Source organism: Cimex lectularius, unplaced genomic scaffold, assembly GCF_000648675.2.
Source record: "Cimex lectularius strain Harlan isolate CLEC.00 unplaced genomic scaffold, Clec_2.1 scaffold188, whole genome shotgun sequence".
NCBI classification, from domain to species: domain Eukaryota; kingdom Metazoa; phylum Arthropoda; class Insecta; order Hemiptera; family Cimicidae; genus Cimex; species Cimex lectularius.
The window spans coordinates 1,401,706-1,426,910 of NW_019392882.1; the positions used below are offsets into that span (position 1 = coordinate 1,401,706).

General features: G+C 36.2%; 1 protein-coding gene across 2 annotated transcripts in view; it reads right to left on the reverse strand.

Moving 5' to 3' along the window:
- Nucleotides 1-25,205, reverse strand: part of LOC106674389 (peripheral plasma membrane protein CASK) — a 377,414-nt gene that overhangs the window by 28,754 nt on the left and 323,455 nt on the right. For both annotated transcript variants that reach the window (XM_024229021.1, XM_024229020.1), the window contains exons 12-13: nucleotides 10,040-10,231; nucleotides 2,595-2,759 (exon numbers count right to left, since the gene is read on the reverse strand). In XM_024229021.1, coding sequence (XP_024084789.1) covers nucleotides 2,595-2,759; nucleotides 10,040-10,231 — 357 coding nt within the window. The remainder of the gene's footprint in view (nucleotides 1-2,594; nucleotides 2,760-10,039; nucleotides 10,232-25,205) is intronic.

The following is a 25,205-nucleotide window of genomic DNA, read 5'->3' on the forward strand; positions in this document are numbered from 1 at the left end:
CGGCAATTTGCAGCCCCACTTGTTGCTTCGTGTTGCAATCAATCGCTACCAGATAGGAAGGTTGGTTAGGGATGCCTACCGGGGGCCGAGGGATCGAAAAAAGGATGAAAATTGTTGTTGGGAAACTTTCTGGTTTGGAAGGAGTACACTGGGGCAATAGTGAAGTTGAGAGATGAGGCGAGGTTAAGACTGAGTGTTGCAGAATACAGAAGGTTGGCTAGGAATTAGAAAATGTGTAAGGGTATTATGTACAAGTGGATGGCCGTTTCTGTTGTTTTTTAGTTTCGCATGTAAAAGTTTGATGTTGAAGTCATGAGAGTTTCCGTAAGTATTGCTATGTCTATTCTCTTGTCTTGAGAGGACCATGGGAGTGGTTGTTTGGGGAGGGTTTTGATAGGAGGGAGCTAGTTTCTCTACTACGGTGATGAGTAAGAGACTCAGGGGCTTATTCGGAGCGGAATTCATTGCTTACAAGGAATGAAATCATTTTTAAGTCTGAGAATGCAGGAGGAGGAGGGGTGTAAATATAATGAGGTGCTTGGGCGTTACTGACACTGGATCGGCGGTGTTGGTCCTGTCGGGGTGGCATTGTTGTTTGACGTATGTGAGGGAGGGAGAGAGGGAGAGAGGGAGAGAGAGAGTGAGAGAGAGAGAGGGGGGAAAGAGCGAGAGAAGGGAAGAGAGAGTGAGAGGGAGAGGGAGAGAGAGAGAGAGAGAGAGAGAGAGAGAGAGAGNAGTGAGAGTGAGAGAGTGAGAGTGAGGGAGAGAATGCAAATGAACTTATTTCTTGTCGAATATTGCCAACTTGCACGGCGCCGAGCGATACACTTCCGCAAGACCCAGGAGCATTACTGGTTTAATATAATGCACGTTATTTTCACCACCGTTCTGATGTTATTATGTCTGATGAGGACTGCCACGAAAGTTATTGAAGGTCTAGTGGTGATGGATAGAAGGGTCGGTTAGTTGTATGCAGCTTTTTTAAGTTCAACCGATTTTGGCATAAAGCAGGCAGTTAGTATTCCTATATTACTGCTCAATGTTATATTTACATGGAATACAAATTTCAAAGTTTCGGTTTCAAAAAGGAAAGAGCAAGGTGAAGGGTGACATGTGTGAAAAGAAGTGGTTTCACGGTTAAGTTAAAAAAATATCAAGTTAATATAAGGCCGACAATATTTCTATTGCTGGATAATTGTCATTAACGTCTTTTCACATAATTATGATACTATCCTTCTTGTAAAGTCATTTAGGTTAATGGGCCATTTTTTATTTCGCAGGGGTGACTTTCTGACATCCGAAATTTTGCAGGAAGTAGGAAGATGTACTTGACTTGACCGATTAAGGTTCAATTCGACAATTTATGGATATTTAAAGTTATTATATTCGTATTATATTGCATATATTTTTAGGGTTTAAAAAACTAGGCCTTCTCCTTTGATGGGTAAATGGTAGGAAATTAATTTTTAAGTCTGTGTCACATGTTGGGTTTGGGGACGCTTGTCGGGGGTGGGCATACATTATGTGTCTTGTAACTCCTTATAACACGGGCAGCACATGTTGACAGCAGGAAGAGGTGCGGTGTCTGTCTCACTGCTCCCTTTGGCAGAGGTGGCGGACCCCAAAGCAATATCCAAGCAGCTCCCATGAGGGAAAACAATCACAAACCGGGTCACTCCAGCCTGCGGAAAATGAAATTCCAGATAGCACACCTTTTCCCCTCGTCCGGCTCGGGACAAGTTGAAAAATTCCCATTAATATTTATCAGTAAGCAAAACTTGGATATTTTCGTATAATTTTGTGAGGAGCACCTGACCTAAAAACAACAAGGGTGAAAAGTTGAGTAATAACAGTAGATTTAATCAAATTATAAGGTATCGTGTAAATCTCGTTATTCTTTCGTACCAGGGCGACTTTCGGCTTATTTTCAATGGCTTTACAGTCTGAAAAATTTAAGTATAATTTCTAATTAAAAACCAAAATGTTAATCTTGTGTGCGAGGCTGAAGGTTTTACATCGACGATTTCCCCAAAATACTTCAAATAATCAATCCGCTATTAGAGGTATTGGGAAAATGCATAGCCATTCTTTTATAGGTTTAACATTTTTCAATTTTCTCAGATCAATCAGACCAACTTCCCATCTCAACCCCACCTTTTGAATTTTCCCTTTTTGCCATTTTTATCTCAACTAAAAACCTTAATTAATTGAAAGATTTTAATTGGTCAAGCGGACGCGAAAACCAGTGAACTATCACTAAAACTGATGTATAGTGTTGTTAGTTGTAACCAGTCCATGCCAAGTTGTAACTTCACACAAAACACAAACAAATAATATAGAGTTCCAAGAAAAATCCAAACATTTGCCGTATCAAATAGTGATGATAAATCGGTGAAATACATAGTTTGAAACGAAGATTCTCGCACGATGTTTGAGTATGTTTTAAATGTGTAAATATGTTGTTGTCACCGAAGTATAGATCAACAATCATACAGTGTTTTTTTACTAAAAAATGTTTTCAGTTTTATATCAACCAAGTGTACTTTTTTGTCCATATGAAACTCTATATGTAAATAAAATGTAACCATGTTTACCAGTATTTTTTGCAGGGCGCTGACAGACTGGTTGACGACGGGTATGCCATTGATTTCCCGGATCTCGTCGCCGACGTGGAGGGTCGCCTGACGATGGATCATCCCACCGTGCATGATCCTCGCCACAATACACTTACCGTCTTCGTTCATTTTCAATGTGATGCCCTGGACCAACAGAAAAAAATGTTAGGAAGGTGGTTGTTTATAATTCAAAAGAAACATGGCGGGATGAAAACATATGACTAATTATTTTGCTCCAGTTTTCGCGGTTCTAAGGGTCTGTGGAACAAGATAGGATATCTTGTGCGGAATGTTTTCAAAATATAATTATTTATGATGTATATTAATGGTTGTTATCAGAGAACGTGCTTGCCATATAATTAAAATAATCTAATTACTCTTAAAATTAGATTGGAAAGTTTGTGACTTAAAAAAAGCCAATTTTTAACATCACAAATTTTCCTTTTTAGATTTTAATAATTGTAAGACTTTCAGACTAGCTGTGTGTTAAGCATGTTTCATAAAAATGGTTTTATAGGCTGCACGGTATAAATCAAACTGAAACATGTTAGAAGATCAAGTACAAAATAAAAAATTGAAAAATTTCACTGGAATTTTTGTAGATTGGATTTTCAAAATAAAGATGAATCCAAAGGGGAATATATTTATCGCCACTTCAAGAAAAATTAGAGAATTTTAAAAATCAATCGTTTTAGCCAGTAGGTAATACATTTTTTTTTGCAGAAATTAGTCTACCAAAGCCGGCCTTAGAATTAACCCCAGCTTGCAGTTGTGTTTTAATTAAAATGTGACTATTAAATTAGCATAAAGATTGGCTCCCGCTCTCGAGCCTTAGTTTTAATTGAAATTGATTGCTTATTGAGGAAAAGTTGGACATAGGGTTATTGGTCTTGCCCCTTTTCTCTTACAAACCCCTAATTGGAGTTTAATAAGTTTTTCGAAAGGATGTCTGTAACTCCATCAAACAAAAAAAAAAAAAAATTAAAAAACCCTGCAATTTTATGTTTGTTTTTTGTTTACTAAGACCACAAAGGACGCAGTTTAGAAGGGATTTTAGACTAATAGTAATAAAACAGCAACAAGACTAACATTCCTAAGCAGTACTTTATTTGATATTAATGACGAACACTGCTGACGGTGGAGAAAATAAAAATGAAGGATAAAACAGGACGAAATAACAAATTTTAAGGTTTAATAATTAAATTATACCGTATTAATTTTATCACAAGTTACAATGTGATCATATATCATAGATTTTAGTTATGTATTTTATATTAGATTAGGCATGCTTTATATGCTAATTATTTTCCTATTAAGTAAGTATTTTAGCCTTTTGTGGTTTGTAGGGATATAGTATCAAATGCTCCAAATATTTCTATAAAGGGGATTTGAGTTGTTGGTTCACGTTGGTAAAATATTTTTCTAGTATTTTTATTATTTTATCTATTCAATTAGGATACTTCTGGAAACGAAGGTTTCACTTTCGTGTATCGAGGAGCAGATGAAGCTAGTCTTAAGAATTTATTTTTTATTAGTTGTAAGTTGTTTTTTCTTCATTGATTGTAAGCTTCAGCTACCTTTTGCACACCAGTAAATATAATTTATCCCGTGATTAAGATTTTTAGCAATACATCTGATATAATTAATGAGACAATGAATGCAAAACGGTATAAGGCAGAAAATTGACTCTCGGTGTAATCCAGGTGCAGCCTTGAAAGGTACAGGGCTTCATTCATGGATACTGAGAAGTTCTTGTTTTATGGTATGGGCGGATAATTTTAACAATATCATTTAGAAAATTTATAGACAGATATGGTGCTTACAGAAATGTTGCCTCTACTTATCTACTTATGAGCTTTAAACACATGTAATTAATTTTTCAAAGATCAGTTATTACTTGTGTAAAATTGAAGTTTAATAGCTAAAATTGGATTTTTCGGTTACAAATGATTTTAAAAAAAGTCATTAAGATGTCGAATATTCTATTAAAAAATAATGAAATGAATACAAAGTACAGTCGAACCTCGCTTAACGAGCACCTCCAATAACGAGCAAAACGAAATGTAAAAAAATGGCTCCCTTAACAAGCGATGTTTCGCAGAGCGAGTGACGCAGAAGGAGACATCCTGCCTGCTCTCGGCTTTACTGCAGCCCATGAACCAGCAGGTCATTTCAAATTTTAAAAAGCTCTACACTAAACCTCTCTTCGAGCGTTGTTTTGAGATAACTGTAGGAACCAATCTCACTCTCGGAGAATTTTGGAAAGACCAATTTTACAACTTTGTCTGCCTCAAGGTGATCGACAAGGCATGGGAGGGGGTCACCAAGAGAACACTTTTTTTCTGCACGGAAGAAGCTTTGGCCGGACAGCGTTGCGACTCTGAGAGGTTTGAGCAAGTGCCGGCGGAGCCTGTAATCGACAAGATTGTATCTCTGGCCAAGATTATGGGGGCTAGAGGTGGAAAGCAACGACATCGATGAACTAGTGGGGAGCATAGCCAGGAAATGACCACCGAAGAGCTTATGGAGCTGTATTCTGTGTCCCTGCAAGGAGTTGTGGAGAAGATTTCGGGGAGGAGATAACAGCCTCAGCAGAACAACAACCTTCCAGTGAAATAAGGAAGATGTGAAAGCATGGGAAAATGTTGTATCGAACGTTGAGAAGCATCACTTAAGGCTGTGCCACAAATTTATTTAACGATAATGCCAAACTTTGAAGCGAAGGCAAAAGCAAATGTCTCTTATATATATTAGTTTAAACAAATAAATTGGTGTTTTCGATTGAATGTTTATCGCCAAGATGGGCTTTCTGAAGTTTTAATGTGATTTCTTGAGAACAGGACAAATTCAGGATGGCTCGAATAATTTGAAGGAAAATGGGCCATCTTAAAACAAGGGCCATGTTAAATAAAGTAAGCGAGCTAATAGGAAGAAATCTTGATGTCGGCTGCTTGGGATAGAATAAGTTAACTGCGATTATCGATCAGGTCCATCCAAGCCCGGTTTCTTTAGTCAGTCTCAGAAAGGATTTATCTTCTTCAGCGCTAATCGACTATCATACATTGAAAAAGTCGACTTTCCCTTCTTCCATTAAAAATTCTATCCGGGAATTTAAATTCATTCTATTCCTTTGATGTGAATTTACGAGTTGTGAACATCATCAATCATATTTATCTCCGAGCTTCTTGGCCGGACTGGCGGAAAATTGATGCATTTCCGTTTGGATCGAAAACTAAAATGTTTTCTCAAATAAATCGTGAAGTCGTGGTGAACATTTGTCGTCCGGTTGGACCTCCTTGATAGTCCTGAAAGGCACATTTCTCTGTATATTTTGGCCCGGCGGATTGCGGCTCGCCAACTGCACTGGACGTTCCTATCCTATCGGATGATAAAGTTTCGAATAGAAGAAATTTTTGGAATGGGTTACTAAACATTTACTTTATCTAGACGAGACATTTTGGAATATACACTGCTCCAGAAAAAATAGTGGCGCACATTGAAATTTTGATTTTTTTTATGGGCTTGTCTTTTCAGTAAAGGCAGCTCCATACATGCGGTATTCGCCGAATGCCGCCGAATAGTTTCCAAGTCTCTAGATGCTCGTCTTGGCATTCGCGAAATAGCCTGCCTACTTATACACATATGCGGGTTTTATAACCTCCTAGTTGTTGCGGAAACAGGGAATACGTATTTTCCAAATGCCGTGGGAGTCTTAGAAATCGTTTATTAATGAAAAATAAATAGTATTAAATAGAAGTGTACGCTTACTGTTGATTTTGATAACAGTTGACAGTAGGTTAAAGGTATGCACAGTTTTAGTTGATTCCCGAATGTGTGGATGGTTTGAGTGCGGTTACTTCACGAATATTCGTGCCATTTGAAGCGGACAAGAAATCTGACAAAAAACCGAGCACGGCGAGCACCGGATGTTATTCGGCGAATAGCCGAGCGTCCATCCACACTAGTCGGGATTCGGCGAAAATTTGCGCGCCATTCGGCGAATACCGCATGTATGGAGCCGCCACACACAGATATTTTTTTATAATTCAGGTATTTATTAAAATATTTGGTTAGTGTGAAAATAAAAATATCTCTACAACAAAAAACAATAAATAAATAAGAAATAAAAAAGGAAAAATCACTTTTGCATATAAACATAAAACATTATAAAACAGGTTGTATACCTCCTCTTACACCCTATGATCTTCTCAGCATGCTCATAACCTTGTTACGCCCTGACTGTTCACCTCCCCGATTTCGGGACTTCCGGTCAAAATTTTAGAAAAAGAAATCATTTTCGACGTTAGAGGTCGGAAAAATTCCAATTTTTTTTTGTAAGGGGTACCTCTTGCCGTTGCCGACCTAGGAGAGAAGGACGGAAGACGTGCAGTATGGTTGGATGCCTGGATCGGAAACTGAGACGGCGGAGGCCGGGCGAACACGGCGTCGGACTGGTGGGGGCGGACGGGAGAAGGGAGGCGGAAGCAGGCAAGGCGAGGGAGCGGTGAGAGACGAGACGAAAAACTGGCAAAAAAGGAGGAAAACCGGAGGAACGAGGGACATCCTTTTCTTTTTCCAGTGTGGGAAACGACCCTTCTCCTCCGGGAACCTGATACGCATCCGGGCAGGAGCTAGGAGGACAGACGTCGAGACGAGGCGCTCCGGCGAAGTCCAACGTGTGGAGACAGTTAGTTTTTTTGTTTTAAACCCGTAGAAAGTGTTTTTTTTTGTTAAGAATTTCTTTTTTTTTTGAGAGGATACTCCAATTATTGTGAATTTAATTTCGTTTGCGAGGCGTAATCATTCTATTGTAATTAATAGAATTTTGTTTCGTCTAAATTCAGATTGTTTCACTTTTTATTACTTATTTATTTTCATTCTAGTTGATTTGTTTCAATTTTTTTCGACCCCTGGCGAATGTCGGTCTATTGACTTTAATGATTGAATAAGGTAAACAGTCAGATACTAACAGGGCAGCTCGTAGAGCAGGGGAATCGCATTCGACTAGAAGGTCCGCGGTTCGAGTGCGTTTGAGGTCATTTTCAGTGCGTGGAATTTTTCTTACTTTTCCTTTCTTTTTTCCCCTTTTTTTGGGATTCACTATTTTCCCTGGATCAAATAGTGTGGCGCCCGACTGCAGTATTGGTTCCCCAGGAATCCCCCCTTCTCCACTGAGCGTCAGTCGGCAAGTTACCAAAAAGGTTACAACCTTTAACCACTTCTTGAGGAAATTCATCCCAAATCTCAACTAACGTAACTTTCCTAATCCTTAATTACAGTTTCTGTCCAATCTGTAGTGTTTAGTGACCGTTAGTTAATGATTATTTGGATTTCGTGAGATGCGGTCTGGTGTGACGTAGGTTTTAGAAAAACATGTTCTTTATCGTGCCCAAGTTTCGATCTTTATTGAGATCATCTTCAGGGCCTGGGATTTATAAACATTGTTCAAATTTTACAAATACATGTAGGATGTGGAAAAAAATGAATTTTTACAATGCTAGACATTTTATATTCAATCAAATTATTTGTACTCATTCAAAGTGCTTGTTTTCTGTGTAGATGTGTTATTCTTGTGTGTCATGTTGAGAGTGTGAGATATTGATGTTTTATGATTATACATGTTGGATTTTGAAGGTGTGGGGAAGGAAGTCGGGAAAGAAAAACATTTTTATATGTGTTGTCTTCTTCGAGGTGAAAGGAGCCGACAATGGGGAAAAAATGGGTAATGGTTCGGCCTGATTTCCTTTCAGGATTACATAGACGGGATAATTAGGGAAAACAAACCCAAATTGTTGAAGAATTAGACTATGTAGAAATGTTTGATGAGTGGAATGTAATGATAGTTTTATATGTTATATTATATGTTTTGTGTGGTGTCTATATAATCCTGAAAGGATAATCAGGCTGAACCATTACCCATTTTTCCCATTGTCGGCTCCTTTCACCTCAAAGAAGCAAAACAAATATTGGGTTGTCCGGAAAATAATGCAGGATTTTAAGTTTTCATTAAAAAAAATCTATATAAAATATTCTGTTTACGTTTACAGGATTACTCATTTGTATGAATGTCAACACTTATTAATCCTCTTCCAAATGATATTGTTTGTTTACCTCTGTAGCATTCCGCTACTTGGAAATAATTCAGTCATCCTTATAATGTCAAAGCGAGAATTTCGTACGATTTTCTTTTACGAGTTTAAACTCGGCCGAAGCGGAGCCCAAACGGCTAGAAACATTAACCAAGTCTGGGGCGAGGGTTGTGTTAATGAGTGCACTGTGCAAAGGTGGTTTAAAAAATTTCGGGAGGGAGATTTCAGCCTTGAAGATGAAGAAGGTCGTGGAAGGCCTTCCTCTCTTAATGATGATGTTCTGCGATCAGTGGTGGAAGAAAACCCCAAAACAACTGTTCGAGAACTTGCAGAGCAACTCAAAGTCAGTAAAACGACCGTCGCTGACCACCTCAAGGCGATTGGAAAAGTGAAAAAACTCGAAAATTGGGTTCCACACTCATTAAACGATCGCCAAAAAAATCAGCGCTTTGATGTTTGTGCATCACTTCTTTGTCGAAACAAAAATGACCCATTTCTGGCCAGAATTGTTACATGTGACGAAAAGTGGATTCTCTACGATAACACTAGACGTTCTGGACAGTGGCTCGACAAAGGAGAAGCTCCAATACATTTTCCAAAGCCCCCAACTCATCAAAAAAAGGTAATGGTTACGGTATGGTGGGCTTCATTTGGTTTAATACACTACAGCTTCTTAAATCCTGGCGAAACCATCAATGCTGAATCATACTGTAACCAAATTAATACCATGCATCAGAAATTGGCAGTAATGAAGCCCTCTTTGGTCAATCGGAAAGGGCCCATTTTGTTGCATGACAACGCTCGACCACATGTGTCACGTGTAACGTCACAAAAATTATTGGAGCTTGGCTATGAAACTTTGCCTCACCCACCCTACTCTCCGGACCTCTCGCCTACTGACTACCATTTTTTTAGACACCTGGACCACTACTTACAACACATAATATTCAAAAATCAAACGGAACTGGAAAATGCATTTATTGACTTTATCAATTCTAAAAATAAGTTACCAACACGTTGGGAGAAATGTATTGAGAGTATGGGAAATTATTTTGATTAAAGAACATTGCTTTAAAGTAACTAGTTTCTTTTTTTTGTTTAATACCAAAATCCTGCATTATTTTCCGGACAACCCAATACTTTCCATCTAATTACAATTATTAAATTTTTAACATTTTTAAAGTAGAAAAACAAAAAATACGTCCAACCCTTTGTCAAATTAAAAAAAGAAATCAAAAAATCATTTTTCATAATGCGCCACTTTTTTTGTGGAGCAGCGCAAACATGGATCAAGGAATGTAAAAATCAGATATTGATGACTGTTACTTTACTTACCATAGGTTCATCAGTGTTTTTCTGGAACTGAACGAGGCGGACCCTCGTGACATGTTCGAGTTCTAAGTCGCCGTTCGGTGCTTCCAAGTCGTCGTCATCGCCGTTCAAATAAGGAAGCGGCGCCGGTGTGACACGGATCGCGTCTTCCCCGTAAATTTCGTGCGCGACCACATCGTGCGATTGCAACAACGCCTGAAAACAAAACAAACAAACGTTTTAGAGGTAAACTGTTACGCTGCATTGCATGGTAAATGAGAGTATATTATCAAAAAGACCGGAAGTGAAGTTGAGCATAAAGCTTTCCATTAAGCCGTTTTTACGTCTCTTGCAGGAAGTGTTTGGGAAAGGGTTCTTCGAGACCATTAGGAGGCGTCTCTTCTTTCCCTTTGTTGAGAAATCCTGCCTCTTAGTGATATCCCAAGGAGGAAATTTCTCATTCAGACATGTTAATTCCGAGCACTTCAACCAGAATTGCTTCGTTTATGTAAAACGGGATAGAAAAGAAGATAAAAACGAATAAGCCGACTACAATATACTGTAGACAATTCATCTCAAGGGGCTTTATATTGACTTTCTATTTAGCCAGTTAACGGCCGTTGAGTATAGTTAAATAATAATTATCACGCTAAAAAAAAACCTGATCGGATTCTACTAGCAGCGGTGATGAACCAGACAAAATTTTAATATTTATAATTCTCCATAAATTTTAATATTACGCTAAAAAATCAAGTGTAAGGTCAGTTTGAAAGAAAAGAAAATTCTCAGTTACGTCATGCTTATAAGAAATCCCATCATCAGAATTTTAAAACTATTATTACTAATTTACAAGGTTAACAAATATAAACATCTACTTACAATATGAAAACTTATCACTTCTAACATAACGAATGTAAAAGGTGAGTTTACACTGAATGAGATAATTCTCCATTTTATTAAAAGAATAAAGTATATTTATACAGTTTCATATGTGAATGTGTATTCGCAATAAAATGATAAGCGCAAACAGAAAAGGTGGGAAGGCTTCGGAGCTGATTGTAATCCATTCAGCCTTGATGAAACGTCAATGATTATGGTGCGAAGTGGAAACATGATTGATTAGACAATAAAGAGAAGATAGGCTTCGCCAGATGAGATGAGAACTACCGAATACAAAGGATTCATTTACGTTCGTATCAACCGGCCAAATTCAATAACTTCTATCGGAAATAAAACAAGAACGATCACGATGATCACGCCCGTATATAATTTATTTTAATAAAGAAAATTTAAGGGGCCGTCGGTGGCAGCAACGGTTTAGGCGTTGACCGGCACTCATCACTGTAAGGTAAAGGTCCCGGGTTCGAACCCAGCGGTCCTGCATTTGAACCCGACATACTTACAAATGGGCTTTTTTTTCAAAAACACCGGCACACTGAGGGTTTATATGACCTCTGCTGTTGCGAACCCTCAAAAAAAGAAAAAAAAATATATCTTGTCCTCCCTCTACTCCACAGCCGGAAACGACCAAAAACACACTTTTCATAAAATTTTTATTTTTTAAAAGAATATCGATTTAAGGGTGCTGCCCGCTTGTCCACTCTCCCTCTCGAGCTGTTATGAATTAAAATACAAAAACACCATCAAATATATATTAAAAAAAGTTAACAATTAATAAAAGTAAATTTATTCCGAGTTTCATGAAACTGAAGGTTATAATTTACACAATAGACCATGATATTTCAAATGTTCTATCTTATGACCTTATGACAAATTAACCAATAATTATGTTAATTTTTAATTATTTATACGTTTATAAAATATTTTAAACATGTATATATATACACAGGGTGGCCCCAATCGATTCAGCCTCACTTCCAGATCGTATAGGAAATTGAACGCTGAGTAAAAAAGGTTCTCTGAACCTGTGTCCGCAAACCCTTCAGTTCCGAGCTACAGGCAAAAAACCACATTTTTTGACCTTATTCGTGAAATTGTTAGTAAACCGTTAGCCTGAGCGTAAAACAGCTCGAAACAACTGTAGAGGATTAATTTCTGCGTCGAATGAGAGTAAAATCAGCCTGATCGGCCGAAAATTTAATCAAAATTCACATTTTCAAAATCGAAAATTCACAACTTGAACACCCTATCAAAAAATTCTCCGTTACAAACATTACAAAGAAAATTGTCGCTATTTTTCGCTCAAGCTATTGTAATGGTTTTTTACAATAAATAAAATGTATTGAGAATTTTTTGATAGGGTGTTCAAGTCGTGAATTTTCGATTAATATGTCAGAAATGGTGAATTTTGTGTACCCCTTCACCCTAACTTGGAAAAATCGCCCAAAATGAAATTTTCGGCCGATCAGAGTGGGCTTAATCTCATTCGACGCTGAAATTAATCCTCTACAGATGTTATTTCGAGCTGTTTTACAGTCATGCTAACGGTTTACTAACAATTTCACGAATAAGGTAAAAAAACGTGGTTTTTCTTGGTTTTTTGCCTGTAGCTTGGAACTGAAGGGTTTGCGGACACAGGTTCATAGGACCTTTTTTACTCAGCGGTCAATTTCCTATAAGATCTGGAAGTGTGGCTGAATCGATTGGGGCAACCCTGTGTGTGTGTGTGTGTGTGTGTTTATATATACATATATATATTTAAAATTTCTATTTAGAGATCGTGAGATGCGGTCTGATGTGATGTAGGTTTCAAAAACATTTTCTTTATCGTGCCAACGTTTCGATCTTTATTGAAATCATCTTCAGGGCTCAAAGTGTTTGTCTTCTGTGTAATTGTGCCATTCTTGCGTGTCGTATTGAGAGTGCCCCAGTGAGTGTGAGAATGGCACAATTACACAGAAGGCAAACACTTTGAGCCCTGAAGATGATTTCAATAAAGATCGAAACGTTGGCACGATAAAGAAAATGTTTTTCTGAAACCTACATCACAACAGATCGCATCTCACGATTTCTAAATAAATATCGATTAACGGTCACTAATCACCACACATAAGTTTAAAATGTTTTATAAACGTATAAATAAATAATTAAATATTAACATAATTAAAAAAAGTAAACAAAAAGAAAACTTAATTAAAAAATATTCTAAATTTAAATTTATAGAGAAGTCGAACATGGATCTTTCTGCTGGGACTGATTTGCCTGTCTAATCAAATATCATCTTGCTTTTTAATTTATTTCGGAGCATGTTTTTATTTTAGCAATGCACTATTTGAGATCGATCTAGATATTTTTACTGGTGAAATAAATCTTGCTGGTAGGTAATCTATCACTATGATCTGCTGGTCACGTTCTGACAAGTTAGCATATTTGCGATCCCAAAAAAATGTAAGTGTGATTTTCGTTTTTGGTAGTAGGTATCTTGTTATTGAGGGCACTAGGAAGCGGCAGTTTGGTATTCTCAATACATTTTGGTATTCCCAAACTCTTCGCTTATTTTAATAGTTCCTTAGTTCAGTTTAATTGACACGATGCTTATTTTGAGTAGGATAGTAGGTCATTGACTGTCATTGCTGCCATCTTGTACTCTAGGTTATTCCTCCAGTGAGATGTTCCTTTACATTTGTCGGAGATATAACTGGGAGATAATGTAATCATTCCAAAATCTACAAACCCTGCTGGTGTTATTAAATATACCCATGTTGTGTTGGTGCTTTCTTAGATGCCAATAACCGCTATAGATGTTTTGGTTAGGGTTCTTTAACCAAGGGTTTACTACGTCTGACACCTATCATTCATTTTATTTTGAATGTACTCGTTCTGAGATGAGGAGTTGTTGTTGAGTGAATAAGTTTTCAGTATTACCTAAGCACGATGTTTTGGCTTATTGCGGTTTCCTAGTTCTTCAGGTCAGTTCAATTGTTTCCATTTTTCTCTTTCTGAAGTAGAAGGTCATTGATAGTCATCGCTGCAATTGTTTTTCTCGGGTCATCTTAGTACCCCATCTTAGTAGTAGTAGGTTAGGTCTCTACTGAGGAGTTCCTTTGCACTTTATATACTTATTGCAAGGTAATAAGAATGGCAATTGCTTCCATACTTTCCAAATGGGGTCATCGTTCAATGCCAAATTCTATATACCTGTTATTTTCCTAAGTTTTCTTCTGCCTAAATGTAGGATTGTATTTGCCGGTTATGGTGCAGGTTCTTTAACCAAGTGTTTACTGGAATCACTAGAGTTTATCCATCTCTTTTGTTTGTGGACACATTCTGAGATGAAGGCGACTACATTTGACCTTGTTTACCCAGGTTCCGGTCCTCTAATTGGTCTTGCAGATCCTCCTCTGGCAATTTTGTCTGCTTGTTCACAACACAAAATTCCTTTCATCGGTAAGATATTGCTCGGTTGTTATGCATTTTGGAAATTTTGTACTCATTTTCACCGACTATTGTGATATTTTGACTTGATACTTTGCTAATAATTTTTCATATTTAAAGAGTTGGATGTATCGACCACTTTTTTTACTCACAAATAAACGAAAATAAACAGTGTTTAAAAAGAATTTAACATAGCTAACCGCATCTCTAGCGGGTGGATGGTCGAACCTCACAAAAAGTAATTTCCGCGAATGATGATTCAGCGTCGGGCCGAACAATTACGAAAACCTCGGCAATTAAAACTGGAAAGGTCGTAAATTGCATAATTTATTCAAGGCAATTATAATCCCCGTTTTTTGTTATATCCAAGGAGAGAGATGAAGGTTGCCCGTATTTGCATGATAATGGCAAAAACCGAGATTGTCAGCCAAGTTAGTGACGGACTGATGTGACGGTTGGGCTGGTTCCTGTGCAGTTAATTACAAGTACAGAGTTCTATAATTAGTGGGGAACATCATTCACAGGTGGTGGGTTAGAGCTGTCTACGCCTTTGTATCAGGTTAGGCCTGGGTCGAGGACGGCTCGAGCCCTGAAAACAACCCCTCCATCACACCAACACGACACGCCACGACGGCCTAACCCATTTGCGAACTCCAGGTCGGAAACAATCTTTGGAGAAGCTTAATTAGATCTGCTGTGGTGTGGGGCTTTATCGAAGCAATTTACAAGTTTAATTTTCATCGAACAACTAACCCGTCTCTTACTTAATGAAAGACGTGCCAGTTCGAAAATAAAGTTAATGCATATTCTAACAAGTGTTAATCGATGATCAGGGTAAACCCTAAAATGAAGTTACTTTCACCTTTTTTCTGGCTTTGCCTCAATGCACCGGCCATGCGTTTTCCTTCGGTATCCGCGAAACTCGGGGGAGCAGCATGGCACCAACCCTCGCCGACACCCGTCTATAGAATTTACTATCTATTTTTAATACGTGTTATTGTTGCCTTTTATATTGTATATTATGTATATTTTTAGTGCCGCTCAATATAGTTGCTATATTTGTTGGGAACGCTACTCCGTGCTTTCTTAAATTCTCATATAATTCGTCTCTACCTTTGATTCTGCTGGGGCATGTTAATATGGCATGTTCCGGGTCGGCATATGTTTCTCCGTCACAGTCGCAATTTGTGCTTTCTATGAGGGATATTTTTGCTAGATGGTGAGGAAGTTGGTTGGGTTAAGTTCTAAGTCTATAATGGTAGTGAAAAAGTTCCTTGGTCTGGTCATTCTGTGGAACCATGGCTTGTAGGGAATGGCGGGTTGGATTCTTGCATGATATTTCCTTTTAATTCGTTTAAATTCGACGTATTCTTTTTGCCAATTTTTTTGGCCATTTTACTGATGTGTGTTTTGATATCGCATGTTGTTATCAATTTAAATGGGCTCCCATTTTTTGCAGCATCTTTTACGAATAGGTCTACTTCCTTGTTGTATTTATTTATATCCTGTGCTTTGACCCATATGAAGTGAACTTCTACTTCGTTTTTTCTCAATTCGGCAAGTACCCCTAGTATTCCCTCTATCAGTGGGTTTTCGTCAGTTTTAGCATGTGCTAAAGCCGTTAGTACGCTAAGGCTGTATGATACGACGTCTGCGTCGTCGTGTGTTAGATTTTCTGCGGCTAGATTCTTAAGAGCTTGTAGTATGGCAATGCTCTCTGCCGATTGGTGGTTATTTCCGGAAGCTTCCATTTTTGAGATATTGCACCTTCTGTTGTCATTATTGCTGCGCTCGCTCCATTGTCTGACTTTGACCCATCTGTGTATACTACTTTGATAACGCTGCAATTGTCGGTCTCGTAGCAGTATTTAATCGCGTCTGGCTTTCGTGCCACGTTTATTTCAATGCCCCAAGGCAGCTTCTGTACTGTACTTTGTCGATTCGTCTTAAAAGAGTTTTCGCTGCGTTTGCGTAAAAGATGCTCCCGTAGTCTATTCTTGACTGGACCAGCGACTTATAAATGAGCGTACATACATTGAGGTGTGCTCCATATTTTATCCTTGCTATACACCTTAGCACATTTAACGCTTTAACTATCTTCGATTCTGTATGTTCAATGTGGGGTTTCCAGAGCAATTTTTGGCCGAGTATGACTCCCAAGAACTTGTGTGTGTTCCATGTCTTTATCTTTAGAGCGCCACATTTTAGACTCGTTGGTTAGGTACGTCTGTTCCCCGTAAAAAACATTGCAGCGCTCTTTCCTTCTGATAGGGTTAGCCCCAGGTCGTTATTCCAGTGGATACACTTTTCGAGAATGGGTGTTATTTTTTCTATTGCTTCTTCTGGGTCCTTTACGTTTGTGTATACTGTAATGTCGTCATCGAATTTCGAAAACTTTACGTCAACTGAGGCTATGTATTTTAGTGAGGCTGTATATATTGAAAATAAGATAGGGCTTAGGACGGCTCCTTGGGGGAGCCCCTCGTAAAATTGTCGAGGTCCATGTAATTACCCATCGACCTGGAAGAATAGGGTTTTCTTTTTAATTATATTTATAACTGTACGAGTAATCCGAGGTGGTATGTTCAGTTTTATCATTTGTTGCTTTAACAGGTTAACATTGACGTTTGAGTACGCACTAGTAATATCGCATAATATGGCCAATGTGGTTTTCTTTTCTAGCATGTTCTTGTCGCATTCATTTAGGAAACTTGCTAGATTATCATAGGTGCTATGGTGCTTGCGGAAACCATTTTGGAAATGCGGTAAAATGTTACGTTTTTCCACATACCACTCCAATTTAGTTTTTATGCACACTGGAGGATAGCGTGATTGGTCTATATGAAATAGGCTAGTCTGCTGGTTTACCTGTTTTGCTTATAGGAACGATGACTTGATAATTCCATTGTTCTACTGTGTGTCCATTCATCCACACTTCATTAAGATCTTCAGAAGGATTAACATTGCATGGTTGGTAGATATCTTAGTATTTCCTTATTGATTTGGTCATAACCTGGGGATGTACGTTTTCCAGTTGATATAGATTTTTCTAGCTCTTCAATTGTGAATGGGCTGTCTATTTCATCGGTAATATTCACTTCTATATCGTCGGCTGTTATGTTCTCCTGTGCTAATGGTGGGGCTACCAGGTTCATTGTTTCTTCTATGTATGTTGTGGTTCTTGTCTGGTGTTGTTCTATTCCTTTTATTTTCCTTGTCTTATCCCACACTCAGCCAATTGATGTGTCTCTATTAAGTGAGTTTGCAAAGTTTCGCCAACTTTCTCTCCTCTTTCCATTTAAAAACTTTCTCCATATTGCTGCCGATTGTTGGGCTTTTTTAAAGGTGGTTTGGGTCGGGTTTTTCTTATATTTTTTTGAATTTTTCAGCTTCTTTTCCCGTTCAACTTGACGTTCTTCGTCCCACCTGTATTTTGGTTTTCTTCCTGGGCGACAGCCTTTTGATTTGCTTTTTTCTTTTATCCGCGGGATGCAGTGCTCAGCGGCTTGGTTGATTATCTCGATCAGTTTCTCATAGCGTTCTGACTTTTCTTTCTCGACCTGACAGCCTAAAAACTGGGTATAATTTTCCCAAGTTGCTTTTTGCATAGCCATCTCTGGGTAGTGGCTTTTGCTATTATACTCGATTCTGTTTGTAAGATAGCCAAAATTGAATAATGATCTGATTCAAAATTTTCTGGTAGCGTTTTCCATTTAATCTTGGGTGCTATTCGCTGAGCAGAGTTTATTTTCACCTTGAATTTCACGACAAGACCTTTATATTCAATGTTCAAAATTAGGTTTCTGACTAATAATTACAATTATAACGAGACAAATTTACCCAACTAAACCTATAAAAATTACAAAGGTAACGCTTGGACAAATTCATAAAAATAGTTTGAGATTTTCTATTGACGGTGTGTGGAACCTGTACTTTTATTCTGCTTGTATATGTCTTATACCTAATATTTTTTATTAATAAAATCATCTCTGCAATGTAATTTGGTCGTTTCCGAACATTTTGGACTGCCTCTCTTCGCTATTTTGTCTGTCCGAGAATATCTAGACAAAAATGATAGGAAAAGATCACGGTCGAAACCCTGCAGACTTTAAGAGAAAAGTTCGAAGTTCTTTCCAATGTTCGGTAGTTCCAAACCGTTTTTCATATTATAAAATTAAAGATTTTCAATGATAAAAGTTACATTTTAATACGAAAAGCGAAAAACCCTAGTCAAAAAATAGAAGACAGTCAGAAAATAGACATCCATCAAGATATGTATGTATTAAGCGCTCAGGAAATCCGACGACAGAAAACGACCGGCATTATTTTTTAAAATAATTTATTAATTATTTAAAAGAAGATTAGAATGATCGATAGAAAGTATATTGCACGGAAAATACTGTTGAAGATAACAACCAAATTTATCTCATAATAACCAATAGGAAAATTCCAGAAGATTAAAGCGGTTTCGACTCGAACGGTAAGAAGAGAACAACTCGGAAAATTCCATAAAACTCTGATCCTCAAGTGGAAACTAAATACTTGGCATAAAGTAAAATAAGCTTCTAGCGTAAGAAAAAAGTCAAAAGTTAAAGTTCATGTAACCAACGACAAGAAGTAATTTGTTTTTACGGGGTGGCATTATGCTCGCAGAAATGTTTACCTTAGTGAAAAGTTAAATCGAACTATAACCATTCATTATGATTAAATTTCTGCATAGATTTTTTATTAACTTCATTATAAATGCAAAAAAGTATTATACTCGGAAATAATATTTATCAGCACAAAAGCAGTTTGCCAAAACGTAAGAAGAACACCAACTTAAAACAATTCGAAACTTAATTGGGTCTGTACTAGTATGAAAATAATTATTTAAATTTCGTACGTTCATATTAAATCGGCTCGAACACGAGTTGAGCTTTTTATGGAAATACAAAATAGATAAGGACAATTCTTCATTGTATATAAAAAAATCAAGGATAAGGTCAACCAAGGAAAACACTCAGCTCCTTCGTGAAGCTTTCCAGGAATATGTTCCATTCACAAGACTTTAAACTATTTCTAATGATTTATGCGGTTAAATAATTAGCAAATTCATAATTCGACATAGTTTCAAAGATGATTGCTCAAAAACTTGATAAAGTAATTGAATGTTTCTTCCTTGCAAATTCACTTGACCTCTGATTTTTTACACACAATTGTAATATTAAAGCTCATATGCATTACATCAAGACGAAGTTATGAGTGCGGTTAAAAAAAAAATGATATTGGGGCATTATTTATTGTGAGATTTCCACTCGAAGTATACATAGTGGTGAATTTAGTTTGCTTATAAAATAAAAAAAATGTTATGAGAGAGTGAGTATATCAATTCAATAACTGAAAAGTATGGTTGGACGAAAACACTAGAGAATTTATGAAAATTTCTCCAATTAATTAATTTTTTACACCCTAACATGAAATTCACCACGAAATCAGAAACGTTAGTTGTTTAACACTTTCTGGACTTAAAATTGTCTATTATAGATAATTATTTGTAGTAGGCTTATATAGAAAACCCACAAGAACGGACACCCTGTCCCTTCACATACATGGCCCATAGGGCTCGTGGTTTTATTAGGCTAGAATAATAGTGTGCTTGTTAAAAATCTTAGGATAAGAACAATAAGCTAAAAACAATGGCGAGAGAAAAAAAAATAGCGGTAAAAGTACTATGCCATTCCATCATAAATGAAACGTTAAGGTTTTGTAGTTAAGTTACAACACATAGGTGAACTTCAAGAAAAATCAGAAAAAATACTAAAGCAATTTTATTAGCAATATTAGATATAAAGTACAGAATGGTTAGGAAATAAAAATGAGAGTTACAGAACGGCAAAACTTAGACAACTTCTATGAATTTAAAGGTCATTTAAATAACTCTGTAAAACACTTCAATATAAAGTCTAAAAAAATTCTACCCTGTTACAAAGGATATTTTATTGGTTTGTAATTTTGAAATAATAATATGTATAATTAAATGAAAAGATAAATGCAAATATGCAACAGATTTAGATTTAATCCCAAATTCTAAACTTCTACATAACTAAAATCCATAGAGAGTAACAACCATAAAAATAAATAAATCAGTAAACTATTTTTCTTTCATTGTAAGGAAAGTATTTATATTATTATTATTCTATATGTATTTGGTTGTGTGCAGTGGGACTCCGCATTGGCGGGGATTTTTGAGCTCTGCAAAATACGTGTTTGGTGATTAGTGATCGTTAATCGATAATTATTAAGAAATCGTGAGATGCGGTGTGGTGTGATGTAGGTTTCAGAAAAACATTTTCTTTATCGTGCCAACATGTCGATCTTTATTCAAATCATCTTCAGGGCTCAAAGTGTTTATCTTCTGTGTAATTGTGCCATTCTTGCGTGTTGTGTTGAGAGTGGGACACTTTGAAATACTTTGATTTAATATAAAAAATATATTTTTTTTTGCATTGCATAAATTCACTTTTTTCCACATACTACATGTATTTGTTAAATTTAAACAATCTTTGTAAATCCCAGGCCCTGAAGATGATCTCAAAGATCGAAACGTTGGCACGATAAGGAAAATTTTTCTGAAACCTCATCACACCAGACCGCATCTCACGATTTCTGAACAATCTGCAATATACGTTAATATACAATATACATACATAATTTCCCTCGGCATCTCCTCACTGTTTTGGTCTGGTAACGACCGAACTAAATTTCGAACTACAATCGACTTTACTTATATATACGACTTGCATCAGACTATGCAAGTTAATATAATTATCAACCGAAATTAATACGTATCAATGATTTGCTTACAGATAACAAAAGATCGAATATAGGAGACGAAGATGATCGGAATCGACTAAATTACAAATTATATTTATTCTAATTGAGAAAAATATTTTCTCGTCGAATGTATACGAAAAGAGTAAAATGCACTGGCAGGACAAAATGACGTTATTATGGTACCGCAATTCCCAGTAATTACAAAACGTGTAAAATAAAACTGTAGTACCGTCTTTGATAATTTGAATTTCGGTTGTCATTAACGATTTCCACGGTCGTAAAAACCTCTCGGCACGGATGGGTGAAAAAATGAAACTGGATTGGGATGTGGAATATTTACCGACGATTTATAAGCGTCAAGCCGCTTGGTCAAATGTGGCAAGCATATAATGAGATTACGAGAATCTGGGGTAAAAAACTCGTTAATTGCATCTCCTAGGCAATTCCGCTTCTACCGAAATAATTTACCAGCTTGAAAAATATATGTGCCAGTTTAAAATTAAAAGTTTATGATAGTTGGACGACAAGAATAAGTTTTGAGGAGGAACGTGAGGAATTCCTTTTAAACTCAAAGAAGACAATCCTAGTAGAGAAATTCCTTAGATCCCAGAAGGCCGGCTAATTCAATTGCTCTTTTAATCAAGTTATTAGGTCTAACATCCGTTCATTAGAAATCAGTGGTTGGGAGCCTTTCGGATAACATTTGATAAAGGAAAGGACCCTTCGTTTAATTATTCCATGAAAAGATTGTTCAAAATTACCTCCTTATTAAATTTCCTTTAATTAATCAATTCCCACATTGAGAATTGCTCGAAATTATAATAATTGATTAGATTTCACGTTTAGGTATGTGAAGTTTCCGATTTTCATAAACTTGGGGTAGACACCTCCATACTCGTTAAGAAGGAGAAATGACAGCGCATTTCCGTTCGTGATTTTTCTTTGAAAGAACCAACAGTATCATCCATCAGGCAGTGAAAAGAAAAATCCAAAAAGGATCAAAATCAAGAAAAGTGGATTTTGTACAAATGCCCTCACTGATCTCGGGAAATGTAAAGATTATCCTTTAGCCTTCCTATTATTGAATGGGAATGGAGTCATTTACCTTTATGACAACGCAAGAGAAGAACAGTCGGCAGTTCGGACTACCCAAGTTATTCGACGGATGTAACTTATCTTACTATTTTTTTACCCCCGGTTATTTAAATATTTATTAACATTTGGTCGTAGCCGATCATCTTAGGCTGACAATCTTCGTTGAGTCGGTCTGTCAGCATTTCGCCATCTACATAGGGTCTGTGTGATTCTCTAAAACGGCTGAGAAGTCAGCTTTGTTTTATAAGATGGATTAAGTTCGGATTTTATAATTGTTCCGGCCAGTCTTTGCCAGACCTTTTTCTTTTTAATTTGCTGCTTAAACACTTTTGGCAAACAAACCTAGATAAGATAGACAGACCAAAATGATCGGCAATGACCAATTTCAGGTTCATACCACGCAGAAAATATGGTGAATTTTCCTGTTAGCCACTAACATCCTTACTTCCTTATTACAAGTGTAATTTGTAACTAGAATAATAATTAAAACGGTTTATTAAAAAAAAAATTTCTTTCTTTTTTTTCTTTGTCAAGCGTTCGATCAATATATACAATCTACAATAAAATATATTTAATTTCAGATCATATATTTACAATTTTAAATTATTAATTAAAATATCGAATTAGTGATGAAAAGGAATTTCTCTAAAGCGAGTTTGTCGAGAGTGAGCATTTCCTTTCTGATTTTTTAGGTAATTTAAAACTTATTTGTGTGGTGATTAGTGACCGTTAGTCGATAATTATTAAGATATCGTGAGATGCGGTCTGGTGTGATGTAGGTTTCAGAAAAACATTTTCTTTATCGTGCCAACGTTTCGATCTATATTGAGATCCTCTTCAGGGCCTGGGATTTACATTGTTTAAATTTAACAAATACATGTAGGATGTGGAAAAAAGTGAATTTATACAATGGAAAAAAAATTATATTCAATCAAAGCATTTCTACTCACTCAAAGTGTTTGTTTTCTGCGTAAATGTGCCATTCTTGCGTGTCGTTTTATATATATATATATATATATATATATATATATATACATAATCGTAATTTTAGTAAATGTGTAGGCAGAATAGATCTTTTAAGCGACAAAGCCTTTTTGGCTCTTCTTACTCTAGTAGCAGTGTACTTTCATAGTAGAATAGATAAAAACTTTTTTAAAATATATATTGAATATAAATTTAATTTATCCATATTCCCATTATTCCGAGATAAGAAAAGTTTTAAAATTCGACTTTCAAAGCTTTTTACTTTCAATAAAGGTCAAATTAATAAAAAATAAAAATAAAACATTAATATTCGATACAGATAACCTTAGCCAGAAATTGTGAATTTCGAAGCAATTGGAACTAAATAAACAATCAAGAGATATGAAATGGGGTTGTGTTCTTTACGAAGCTCAAGGACAGTTGAGAGTGTTTACCATTTCTCTAGTGTTTGCCCGAGGGAAGACTTTCCTGGCCTAAACGCAACAGTTAAGTTACGCCTAAGCGCCTATTCGAAAAGAGTGAGATATAAGCCGGATTTATTTAGTTTATGTAACATTAAATTGTAGTAAAATGCCAACACTTATTTTAAATATTTAATTTATTACAGTGAAATATATAGGTCATATTTGGTGTGACACAGACAAAACAAATCTCCTTGCGAAGAGATTTTTATTCTTTCCTTTTAAGGCAATTATTAACGTTAGACGTACAGTTAAAGGACAAGAGGGAGATTAAATTTTGGGACTGTTCCAAATCGTCCGGCCAATCTCATCTCACCCTAACGACTTCTGTAATAAACATTAATGTTCGTTCCTTTAATTGGAACGTTGATATTATCACATCTTACGATAAGACTTGACAAAACAACTTTTTCTCAAAGGAAAAAATCTTACCACCAAATTTGAAATAGGTAAACATATTTAACACATATTTAACTTTAAGGTTTACGATAACTGTCAAAAACGTTATTTTTAAACAAACTTGTATCGATATTTATTGTTCATCCTTCGACAGATGTTGGGGTTGGCGGTGAGAAATTCAATTTATCTGTGCGAAATGGACTTTGTGCCTTCATGGGGCTCTCGATGTTGAAACAGAAACCCCATTCTAGCTGACCAAAAACTGAACTAATTTCATTAAACGAAATCGAATTGTGAGCAAACGTAAGTTCAACTTCAATATTTTAACTTTTTATAAAAATGTACACAACATTGGGCAATGATTTCGACCAAAAAATTAAAATGAGTTTTGTTCAAGGGGTGTGACAAGTTCAACAAAGGAACAAATCTGTACGTTATCTAGATTGGATTATTCTCCAAAAATATAGAATTATGTACGAAAGAGTGAGTGACAGAAGTGAGGAAGTCAGTGAGTAAGAGAGAGAAAATGAACGAATGAATGAATGAATAGTTTATTAACCTGAAGCTTACATAGGACCATAGGGTCCTCTCTTACCGAAGTCAGGAAACTTTTAACATTTTATTTTATTCAGCTCTAACAGATAATTATATCAATTTATCGTAATTTCTTAATTATAATTTTCATTTTTACAAGGTGTCTTTCTAATTATGGCTTAAATATAACAATGCTAATTTAATGTACGCTACTAATAAATAACAAATAAATAAATAATAAATGGTGTTAATAATTAATAAATATAATTAATAATCTTAACACAATAGTACATAATTCAGTCTAGTATAGTAGCATAGTATAATGCGCACACACACAAATATATATATACAGGGTGAATTGCTACTCGTGCTACAAACTTCTCCAGTAGATTCTTCACCCTAAAATGAACAAAAAAGTTCATATTGTCCATGGTCCGATTCTCAACCATTTCAGAGTAATTTCGCTTTTTATCGATTTTGAAAGATATCACGTCCTGGCGTCGGAAAATCGTGATATCTTTTAATCTAAACATTTCTCTGAAAATCTAATAGCACCGTTGAAATTC